Source organism: Chiloscyllium plagiosum, unplaced genomic scaffold (genome assembly GCF_037043375.1).
Source record: "Chiloscyllium plagiosum isolate Xiang-an unplaced genomic scaffold, Cpla_swu_hap1 HiC_scaffold_6, whole genome shotgun sequence".
In the NCBI taxonomy this organism is placed as follows: Eukaryota; Metazoa; Chordata; class Chondrichthyes; order Orectolobiformes; family Hemiscylliidae; genus Chiloscyllium; species Chiloscyllium plagiosum.
In genome coordinates this window covers 76,736,412-76,748,771 of record NW_028270144.1, presented here as the reverse complement: position 1 = coordinate 76,748,771, position 12,360 = coordinate 76,736,412, and the positions used below count along the sequence as shown (strand labels likewise).

General features: G+C 37.8%; 1 protein-coding gene across 7 annotated transcripts in view; it reads right to left on the bottom strand.

Annotated features, from left to right (window-relative positions):
* The window catches only part of LOC122550677 (LIM and senescent cell antigen-like-containing domain protein 1), a 118,424-nt gene that overhangs the window by 43,931 nt on the left and 62,133 nt on the right, over nucleotides 1-12,360 (bottom strand). For 4 of the 7 annotated variants that reach the window (XM_043691770.2, XM_043691771.2, XM_043691767.2 and 1 more), the window contains exon 2: nucleotides 3,179-3,338. In XM_043691770.2, the coding sequence (XP_043547705.1) occupies nucleotides 3,179-3,338 (160 nt within the window). Of the gene's footprint in view, nucleotides 1-3,178; nucleotides 3,339-5,465; nucleotides 5,737-12,360 lie in introns of those variants that run through there. The other 3 variants (XM_043691766.2, XM_043691768.2, XM_043691769.2) reach the window with 3 other exon arrangements.

The window sequence follows — 12,360 nt, the reverse complement described above, 5'->3', positions numbered from 1 at the left end:
TTAAGGAAAGTAACAAAAACCAAAGTTAAAAAGGTGATGATCACAGTTAATTGAAAAAGGGCTCAGCCCCACAGGTTAGAATCACCATTTGGTGGGGAAAAAGAGAGAGGGAAAAGGGAAAGGAAAGGAATCCTGAAGCTGTGGCTTCCTGCATGACTGAACATCTAGAGATTAAAACAAAAAAGGAAGAGACTGATGTTGAATGTGATATGCATAATTTAGCAGAAACAACAGGGAAAGTAGAAACTACAGAGAAAAGCTATACAAAGGAATGATAAGAGGGACCAGGGTCAACATTAAATTGCTGGAAAAAGTCAGGTCTGTCAGCACCTGTAGCATGAAAAGTAGTTCACATTGAATCCACAGACGAAGGGTCACTGGATTTAATGTTAAATCTGTTTTTCTCTAAGTTGCCACCAGACTTGCTGAGTTTGTCCCTGCACTTCGTTTTTGTTTCAGATTTTCAGTACTCATAATTCTTTGCTTTTATTTTATGATTAATTTACATAAATGACTTGGATGAGAGTATAAAAGGTACAGTTAGTAAGTTTGCAGATGACACCAAAATTAGAGGTGTAGTGGACAGCGAAGAGGGTTACCACAGATTACAACAGGATCTAGACCAAATGGGCCAATGGGCTGAGAAGTGGCAGATGGAGTTTAATTCAGATAAATGAGAGGTGCTGCATTTTGGGAAAGCAAATCTTAGCAGGACTTATGCACTTAATGGTAAGGTCCTACGGAGTGTTGCTGAACAAAGAGACCTTGGAGTGCAGCTTCATAGCTCCTTGAAAGTGGAGTCGCAGGTAGATAGAATAGTGAAGGCGGCGTTTGGTATGCTTTCCTTTATTGGTCAGAGTATTGAGTACAGGAGTCAGGTCATGTTGCAGCTGTACAGGACATTGGTTAGGCCACTGTTGGAATATTGTGTGCAATCCTGGTCTTCCTATTGGAAAGATGCTGTGAAACTTGAAAGGGTTCAGAAAAGATTTACAAGGGTTGGAGGATATGAGCTATAGGGAGAGGCTGAACAGGCTGGGGCTGTTTTCCCTGGAGCGTCGGAGGCTGAGGGGTGACCTTATAGAGGTTTACAAAATTATGAGGGGCATGGATAGGATAAATAGACAAAGTCTTTTCCCTGGGGTCGGGGAGTCCAGAACTAGAGGGCATAGGTTTAGGATGAGAGGGGAAAGATATAAAAGAGACCTAAGGGGAAACTTTTTCATGCAGAGGGTGGTACGTGTATGGAATGAGCTGCCAGAGGAAGTGGTGGAGGCTGGTACAATTGCAACATTTAAGAGGCATTTAGATGGGTATATGAATAGGAAGGGTTTGGAGGGATATGGGATAGGTGCTGGCAGTTGGGACGAGATTGGGTTGGGATATCTGGTCGGCATGCACAGGTTGGACCGAAGGGTCTGTTTCCATGCTGTACATCTCTATGACTAAAAGGACAAAGGAGGCATTGGAGAAATCTAGAAACTTCTTGTGGAGGCAAAGGGCTCAATTCAGACTTCATTCAAGGGACTGCTATCAATGTTATACGCAAGGTAACAGCAATAATTTAATCGCATAAAAATAAATAGCAGTTACGTAGAAGGTTGATAGTGGTCAACATAGAAAGGTCACTTGGTGCAGATGGGAGGCATCCCCGGTTACTGAGATGCATGGGTGGAAACTACATATTCTGTAGTCATAGGGTATCAATCCTTCTTAACATGGGCTAAGTGCCAGAAAATTTGCAAATGTTACACCCCTGTTCAAAAAGGAGGAAGAGGAATAAACTTGGCAATTCGTGCTTAGTCAGCTTAATGGTGTTTGTAAACTTTGAGATAATAATTTCAGACAAAGTTAACTGGCATGCAGAAAATTATAAACAGCTCAAATTTTCTAAACTTCAATTCTTTTTGGCAAATTGGATTAAAGCAATTTTGTAAAAAAATGGAATTGATGACAGCAACAAGATTGATATTGTGTATTATGAAAACATTTGATAAAGTACCACATTATACACAGTTAAAACAGCAGTCATTTGAATACAGACTCACAAGGATCCCACTTTCCCATCTGAAAGTGACCATTCACTATTACTTGTTTTCTACACCTTTAGCCAATTCAATATTGTCATGTCCTTTTCAATCCCAAGAACTAATTTAATTTTAAATATGTATTATGGTACTTTATCAAACGTTTTCATTGGGACAGCACATCCATCCTCGGATGTCAAACAGAGACATGCACGAGAATTCCTAGAAGCATGACATTCCAACCACAACTCTATTCAACAAACACATCAACCTGGACCCCATTTACCACCCTTTAAGAAAAAGAACAGGAACCAACATCACCACAGGAAATCACATCACCAATCCCAGGAAACCTAAACACAAATAGAAAGTGGGTCACTAACACCAGTGCTTCACCGGAGCTCACTGATCATGTTAGCTAGTATGGTGACAAAAGGTCTGAAAACGAACCTTCCAGCTCAGTGAACAAACTTACATCCAGAAGTTTTACTATGTTAAAAGTTGCTGCATACGTACAATTTATTTTGTTTGGCAAAATAATGTGACACGTTTTTCTCGTCTCCCAAAACACAATTTATGCTTTTTCCAATAGTTGGCTCTTAGGATGCTTTTGCCAGATAGTACCCTCCCCAAAGATCAACTGTACACAGAAGATGCAAGAATGTTGATGCGGGTTGGAAAAAGGCAAATTAGACTAAAGAAAGAGGGAAAGTATAGGTTTATACAGATCCTAGTAAGAAGAACGTATGACAAAAAAGTCACAACTTGGATACCTCAACATGCATCATTTTTAATTTTCATTACTTTCTCAAACTAATGATTTTAGCAGAATTTTCCTAATTCTTCTGATAATTTGTAACCATTGCCATTGTTGCATTCATATTTTATTTCTTTCCGGTAAGATGGTGTCCGAGCTCAACAGCTACTGGATCATTACCAGCTGTGCAAGAATGCAAACAGATGCATGTTTATGGCACTTTCTCCTCCAAGCTGCCTAGATAGCTTTCCTGACGTAAAGACTGGAGAAATTATGAAAGACAAGTCATGATCGGTGAAAATAGTTATGAAACAGGAAACATCCTTCAGCATTGAATAACTCATTTATCAAAGACTTAATGGGCTGTGCAGCTGTCCCACAACTGTCCACTCACCTCATAGAAGAGTCCTTCTGGGAATTGTTGGAAGCACTGAGCACATACAAAACACTGCTCATGATACAGTTCTCCGTTACTGTTCACTATTCTCTCAGCAGGTGCAAAGCCACTTTTACATCGCTCACACATGGCATTAGCCAGAGCATTTGCCATGTTGCTGCAATAAAAGAGATTTAATATTAAAAAGAGTTAGATTGACATAAAGCACCATTAAATCACCAGAATTAACTTGTCAAGCACATCATTTTAAAACAAGTTTCAGATTGAACGTGAATGATCTACATTTTTATTTAAATCACCTGTACCCTCCTAAGTGTAAAGGAATTCACACATATTCAATGGACCTGCCATTAATGTTACAGGACGATATCACATTGCTAGCTTATTACTTCTCATCAGCTGGTGATACAGGCATCAATTCCAGAAATAATGCTGTATCTGAAGCATCAATTTCTAATGCTAATTTCAAAGCACCATTGCAAATTATGAAATCAAAATTTAATGTACGCAATGCTAAAAATAAATTAAAAATCTGATGTCCTGTAACATTGTTCACACGTAAACCAAGATCTTGTGTACATTTGGAATATTAAGCCAATAACATGCCAAAGGCATTCCCCAAGTTTTCCCTATGTGGTGTGATAGTCTAAGAAGGTTGAGCTAATATATACCTAACTGATGTTGCTGGAATTCTCTGAATTGACAATTACTTGGCTTCTCTGATCAAGGAAGGACTGCTTATCGGTCATTTGAAGGTTTGAGGAGAAAAGATTAAAAAATTCAGGTTCTTTGAGCTTTGGTGCACCTTGGAATAAGGAACTATAATACAGCAAACAAGTTACAAGTGAATTATAATGTTTGGAATGAGATGGACATTCCCATTTATGAAAATACATGGATTTCCAAGCGATGTGGCTGTAAATTGAGATTAAGCATAACAGGAGAGAAGATACCCACAGATTTTACCATGAAAATACTTGCAAAAGATTTTTCTTCCTTCCCCCAAAAAGACAAGATAGACTCTGGTATATTCCTGATGAAGGGCTATTGCCCGTAACGTCGATTTTACTGCTCCTCGGATGCTGCCTGAACTGCTGTGCTCTTCCAGCACCACTAATCCAGAATCTGGTATTTACCACCTAGGCTATGAACTAGACTAAAGTAAACATCCACCAAAACAGATAGCTCAGCATTTATAGAACTCTGTGGACTATTTTTTCATTCATTTTAATGCACGGAAAATAGGATTAATTATATCTCAAGTGTGCAATTTTCCTTGTGAAACCTTTTCTGTTGTTTGCCCAGAAAATGCTTAAAACCAGGCTGTCAACATCAAATTCTTCTCCAGAGTCTCATCCGAGGGGGAACAAAGCACCCATCATAACTGCTGAAAATCTGAATGCAATGACAAGCTAAATGGTAGAAGTGAAAAATACCAATTTTTAACTATTTCCTTTCTCCTAAATAATAAAGCTGTGCACAAATTTCATTATGCCTTGCTCTACTCCTGGCAATAAGAGCCTCAATCTGGGAGGGTCTTAGATATAGGAATTCAATCATATACTTCTTGTTCTCTCCATCAAAAACTGTTCTCAAAACAAATCAGTAAATCCTCATTTCTCCCTTTCTGACTGGCAGCCATTTCCTCCTTTATGCCCATGTGTGAAGCGGTCTGATTTGTTTAAAACATGGAAGATACCTAAACCACATAAGCATATTATTTTCAGCACAAAATCCCAGCTCTCATTCAGAGCAGGAGAGAACATAGTTGGAAACTCAAGATAACACAGAATCATAGAGTAGCATAACAATGCTGGAATATTCAGCAATACCAAGTGAAAGAGATCCAAAATTCCAACTACTCAGCCAAACCCCTGCACTTCCTCAAAAGTTGTAACAGTCTTTTAAAGCCCCTAAGCACATCAGCAAACATGGTATTTTCCAGGCCAAGAATTTATTATATTGTTTTCAGATGTATCTAGACAAATTGGTGGCATGGTTCATTTCAAGATGGTGCGAACAGCCTCATCAGTTTTCTAATATTTACACCAAATACAGCTGTCTATATTGATAATTGATAGCCTGTCAAAGTACAAAACCTGGGATCATCATACTAAAGGTATTAATTTGATCATAAAACAGAAGAGATGAGAGTTTGCAAGAGTTTGATAAACTCTCAACACAATTTTGTTGAGGGAAGCAACCCTACAGAACATACCTGACAGCAAAAATACAGGAAAAGATATTATGACACCAAAACTCAAAACAAGTGAAACCAACTTACAATCTGGCATAAAAATCACAGAATTCCTTATATATTTTTATATCACTCCGTCTTCTCTGTAACTTAGCCACCGCTTTCTGAGCTTCATTGTTTTCGACAGTTTCTGGGCCACCATTGATGGCATTGTGGATGACTACTTCTGTCTCTGGAATAATATAGGTCAGTGCTTTTTCTCCAAGATCCATAGTATATTGCTAAAATGATCCAAACACTCCGATACAGAATACAATCGGAACAAACACTCTGTGCTTTGTGAGGTACTAACAGTCGTCTGGTGATTACTGCAACACATTCTTCCAAAGCTGTGTAAACTTTTCCAACTCCCAGAGAGAGGAGTGTCAGCATAACCTTTTGGAGATAAGTTACAGCTTCAAATTAAGAGTTCTGCCAGTAGAAAGGTCAAAACTTCTCTGATGTGATGCATGGGATCTCATAGCAAACATGTAAAGTAGCACATGCGCTTGGTACAGCTGTTTGAACAATTTTATGAGAAAAAGGCTGTTATATCCATTCAATCACAGAATCACAAATCTCTACAAAGCAGAAAGAGGCTATTCGCCCATCAAGTCTGCACCAACCCGCTGAAAAGCAACCCACACAAACCCACCTAAGATGATTAAGACAACATTTTTGTACAAAACATTTTAAATCCTAATTTACTGTAAAAGTGCAGCAAATTTAATAAATAATCTGTGACTTCACTGATTTCTTTAATTGCCTGTGTATATATTTTGCTCGCAAAAATAAAATTCTGGATATGTTTTGAGCAATGGCTCTGCTGAACCTTTAAATCTGTAGACATGCAGAATAAGAAAATCCATAAGTTGTTCTCGGTGAGTCTGTGCTCCTCCACGGGATGTACTGTAGCAGTTTTCATAGGATGCAAATTCTATTGTTAAATCATGATGACAAAGACATCCACTGTCCATTGCTTTGAAGGCTTACTGAGAAGGTATATTATTGAATGACGTGCAACTAACTGTTTAACAAAGACTGACACTGAGGCCAATTTAATATTCGTGGCAAGTCCAATTTGATGAAATTCGTGGCAAGTCCAATATGAAAATATCCACATCCTTATCTCTCCTGTTCTAAAAAACATTGTTCATTTTAGCGGTCTTAATCCAATAGTCAGTTTTTTTGTCATTTGAATTTTAAATTAAAAATGAAGGACAAAAATGCTTTTAACTTCCTACTTTGCTATACATGGATACTTCAAAATAATCAGCCTCTTTTCTGCTTGGTGGCAACACTGCTACTGCATAGTAAGTCTTGGCACTAGATTCAAACTGATGATAGAGAGAAAATTTAGGTCTTAAAGATTGTAAAGTAGCAAGCATCCTTATTTGACTTCTGACCACAAAACTCTAAGCTATCTTCAGTAAAATGTATGTAAATATAATGTTGTACAAGAAATGCCTTTGGAATTTGACTCTATCCAACAAACAAACCAATGCTTGTTTTTTTTCATATGCTACTATACAGAAGTGAACTGCTTTCAGTGACTAAAGCATTTTTATGAATAAAATGTATTTTATGGAAATAAAAACGTTCAAAGTTATCACGCAATCAGTCAAAAGCTTAGTTTTATCTTCTGAAAAGTTTATCCGCAAGTTGAAATATTAATTTAGGATCGATAGGAGTTAAAATAAGTTTTAAAATCTGATAACAATGAAGGGTGTAAATAAATCTAAGTAATTAACAATTTTTCCATGGCAAGTTTGGAGATCTGATATAAACAGATGTCCAATTTCTAAATATTGTCAGACAATAAAGTGTAACTTAAATGACAAACATATCTACATCACAAATTCAATGTGAGCTCTCTGAGATACAAAGAAAGTATCACAGGAAAATAACACCCATTAATCACCAATGTAACATTCAGTTTAAAAACAAAACAGAATCTTGAGTTCGCTTAGAGGCCTACAAATAGTTCTACATACGTTTATAAACTCTGCTGGAGGAGGACTTTTACACAGTAAATTATGTAAGCAGTCGTGCCTTCCGAATATTTTCGCCAATTCCACAAATAGGCACACATGGTTGTCTCATTTCCAAACAAGGTGCTTGATGACAACAGCTGCTCGAAATGGTTTAATTTGGAAATAGACTGCCTACAGGTCTGATTTAAAGAGATATTTACAGATATGGCGTCATTATGGTCTTCACTAGAATAGAACTACCATATAGTATTAACCAAATATTGGTTACTGTGAAGTTCTCTTTGTCAATGCATAACCTTCCCAACAGCCATGGAAGTACAATTGATGGTTATCTGATGTGGAAGTATAAAGCAGTGTTAAAATATCAAAATGTCAAATGTGCAGTCTTTTGGTTAATACTTCATATGACCATGCCGATTTGCCCCTCGGGTATATGTAAAGGTATTCTAGGGGCTCGCATACCTGGCTGCGCTGCTGAATTGCAGCTCTCTGATCAACAGTTTGTGGGAGTGGATAGGGGAACAATCAGCGATAAATTGATTGGGGACCACTGACAAAGCGGCCCTGGGTCTAACTGACTGCTGAGCGGAGTTGTCAAATCCCCAACTTTAGGGCTTAAAGCCAACACTAAGACACTCCTATGCTTTTCCCCACCCCCTCAACCTCCTTGAGATTGCTTACCTAGCAATCACAAGAGAATTCAGCTGCAGTTTCTTATATCTTTGACAATAGAAACATAATTTAGAAGGTTCTTGTGGTACAGTGGCAGTGTCTCTACATCTGCGCCACAGGTGTGTCATAATATCTCTGCACTGGTGGATTAGAAAATAGCTACATACATAATTTGTGAGCCGTATATGTTTATGCCATAGTATCCTTGGAAATGATGCCCACCTCTACTCTTGATGCCTTTAGAGACAGTTGGGTACTGCAGGATGGGGAGTGCTCAACTCCAAGAGAATTGTGGGGGCCTAGAGCGTTGCAATGGAGCTGGTCAGCTAGGCTGGAAATGCCTCGTGCAGGTTCCTGGCCTGAACCAGCCTGAGAACTCCAGGAATGTGATCAGGAATTCCAGAACTGCGTCCTGGTTGCCATTTTCACCTTTCCACAGAGTCTTTCTGACTTCATGAAAACCCACACTGTTGCTATTAATTAGGGTAGTTTAAAAAAATGATAATACAGTCTGTAGGGATACACAGAGAAAAAGATAGATAAATGATTAAAAAATGTTTGGAATGAATCATAGCATTGACATAGATCTGAAAGTATGTTGCTTGTCTGAAGCCTCTCTTTTGCTAAATTTTATATCCAAATATACCATAAAGTATTGTACTTTTATTGTAACTGATTATTAATTCATACTAGATTAATATTAAACTTTGTACAACTTCTTGCTGTTTTCTTACAAGCCATGTGCCACACTTTAAAGGCGAGGGGACTGAATCATTGTTTCAATTAAATGGTTGATAACAAATCTGATCAATCCATTTAGGGTGTAACCAATGAGATCAGCGACTTCCTGTTTCAAGCTGCATTCTACCCACAATGATAATGTAGCCAAGAGCAAACAAAATGCCTGTTCAACTTGAACAGCAACTGATGTCAGAAAATATGGACTAGATTTAAGAGCAGAACCCATTTTTTGAGAGTGTGGTCTTTACAGGAATCAAAATCCAAATTGGGTTTTATAAGAAAATATAGATACCAGCAGCATCCAAAAAACCCCCCACATTTTCCCCTCAGGACACCTAGCATACTACTAACGCAACCTCATTCTAAACAGTCCTCACTATTTCACTGAATAGCTAACAAAACATTGAGAATACTTTAGTTCTTCTTGCACTGATGATAAACATCAGGCCCCTGCTAAAATAACAACTGCTTTTAAAACTATTCATACTTGCAAATTCCAGAACTCTAAACCTAGTTCCCTGCACATTCCTATCACAGGATTTAGATTGATATTCACAACCTTAGGATTCGGATTCATCAGGATGATATCTAAATGACTCGCACACAATTCAACAAATGCAGTACATAAAAGTTTAAATGCAGAATGCACTTTCAATTAACGTACTGAGATTATAAATGACGTTTTCTAATCATCTTGAGAACTCTGCATGGTTTTACTTATCAGCACTTTTCCAACCATTTCACATGTAAGTGCACAGTTAATATGTAGAGACCATTCATTACATTCCTGATTTAAAAGTAATTATAGCATCTATGAGCGGAAATAAGCTGAATACTGACAATATGAGAAGGCAACAAAACAACTGCAACTTTAATCATTAGAAAGACAGAAATCAGCTTTTAGATACCAGGCTTATTCTTTTGTGTAATTACTACTACATAGATTTCAGCAACTGTTAAATCTCAAATATTAAGGATTTAGTTCCAAAGAATAAATGAGAGTTCCAATTAATTTAAGAAAAATTCTGCAAAAAGTGTTATAAACGTTTGCATCCCTTGCTGGTGTGCAAATTAACCCTCACCTCCTTGATACTTTGGGAAACTGTGAAGAGGCTCTAAATGTGCCACAAACATTCCAATGTGATGAACAACATAATTCCAAGTGGTAAAAAGACTTACCCAACAACTCTGATCAATGATGATGTGGCACATATTCACTTCGAAGGTTTGAACAGAAAAGGAGAAAGGCAGTTGAAACATTTTACCAGACGTTTAGACAAATTACAACACTGATTTATTAACAAATAAGATGTGTTAATTTGATTTATTGTAGTCACATATACCGAAGTACAGTGAAAAGCTTTGTTTTGTGAGTAGTGCAAACAGATCATTGCAAACAAGGACAATGAGATCACAGGATGCTCAAAATGAGGCATACTGAAGAATAAAAGAGATGGAAATTTCATTGTCTTTCTTAATGATTCTTCACAAACCCACAGCAAAAATTAATTGTCAAAGTATCCTGTTAAAAGGAAACAATGAATTTTCATTGTGTTGGATCCAAGAATCTAAATAATTCCACCACTCCAAGGAGTCTTGAGATTTTTTTGTTTTTTTTTGGGTCTACTTTTTTGTTTTTACACATGGAGCACAGGATATAATCCTTCATTGATATTTTTGCTCAATTTTGGATTCCAAACACAATTCCTAATTTACAATAATAAACTAAGACCAGATGATCTCAAATTTCAGCTATCTGACATCACAACAGAAATCAGAGGGCTCCAGGAGAAAAAAAAATGGATGCAAGACTCCACAAAAGGTTTAACATGATGAATGTGATTCAATGTGGTAATCTAATAAAGATTTTCAATTCTACTTGAGCTTCCTCAGTCTGCAGAATAAATATGTTTGCAAAGCAATTCTGGTTTATGGCACTTTGTTGGAAACAGCTCAAAGCACTAGGTTACTGTTCCAAAACTGAGAGAAAAGCACCTCAAGATAATGTTCAAAAACCTTTCTTCACCCACCACACACACACAAAGTGATACATATACAGAGTCTGAGCTGCTGCCCACTAGTGCTGCCCAAGTTGTAAATCTGTTCCAGTTGAAGCTAGGCCTCAAGTTACATACAGATCCCACAGGATCAGAACCAAGACCCCCTCAACTTCCACCAGCAGCTGAACAAAAGCAGAATTGTGTGAAGGGAGCCTGATACACAGCTTCACTGATAGACAAATAGCACAAGCAGCTCAGGTCAAAGCAAAGACCCAAATCTTCCAGAACCAGTTTCCAGTTCCCCATCATCAGCCACATGCACCAGTTACCGTTCGTGAATAGGGTCAGTGTGCCACATTTGAGACTGGAGGTTCCATCTCAGTCACTGCCAACAAGATCCTGAAGCTACCTGATAATACAACCCATGACAATAAAAGGAGTTCACACCATTCTCTACCTCCTATCTGCAATGTAGAGGAGCTCAATAAGCTGCTGGCAAGACTCACCAAAGCCCAGGACAGTGTCCTGCCCAATTTCCAGGCTGTACTATACTCCCCAAGAAACTGCGGCATCCGTGCAGAGTTAAAAGACAAAATTTAGGGGAAAAAAACCACAGGGGAGAGGAAATCTCTGATTGGAAGAGCCACTGCAGCAAAGTGGAAGAAACAATGAGAGATTAGAAAAGGGATACTTCAAGTTCATTTCCTATACTCATTGCTCCTCCTATCAAAACACGAGGACATGACCTTTCTTAAATTTTCACCATGCTGGTTGAGACTCTGACTATGCCTGAAAGATGCAGCGCAGATATCTGCTGATTTTTATCTGGAGTAAGACCTTTGTCAGATCTTAAGCTTACTTATGTTAGTCAATAGCGAAGACAGTCAGAATGTGATTACTCAAGGACTGATAAGAGCTTTTTTCCTCAGAATGGTGATATCACAGTGGAAGCTAGACCCATCTGGTTTGAAAAGCTAAGACTTCCTGACTCTGTATTTGCATTCAGCATCAGCAATATAAGTGGCTTGATAGTAGGAGATAGCTTCATGGATCATTTTTGTTACGTAAGAGCAAATACAAATCAAAAAAATGCAAAACGCGAGGGAAATAAACATCTCACTCTACTACAAAATATCTCATGGTCCACACCTTCAGACATAAGTTGAAAACAAGTTTATTTCATACATTTCCACAATAAACTAAACACATCAAGCTCACAAACAATTTTTAACCAAACCAATAATGCAATTCTATGATGTGCAAGCCTTGAAAGAAACACATTTTACAAAGCAAAGTAAAGTAACAATCTTTAGGAATCCCTAATGGTAGGAAGTGAATATCGGCATAAATTCTGCACTAGGTTTAGTTTTTAATACTGGCTAATGCAGATGCACATTTCCAAATGGTTTCGTATTTCTAATCTTGGTAATTCTAAGGACTCCATGTGATGAAGAATAAACAGAATATGTTGGCAGATCAGCAGATCAGACAGCATTTGTGAACAGAGACAGAGTTAATGTTTCAGGTTGGTGATCT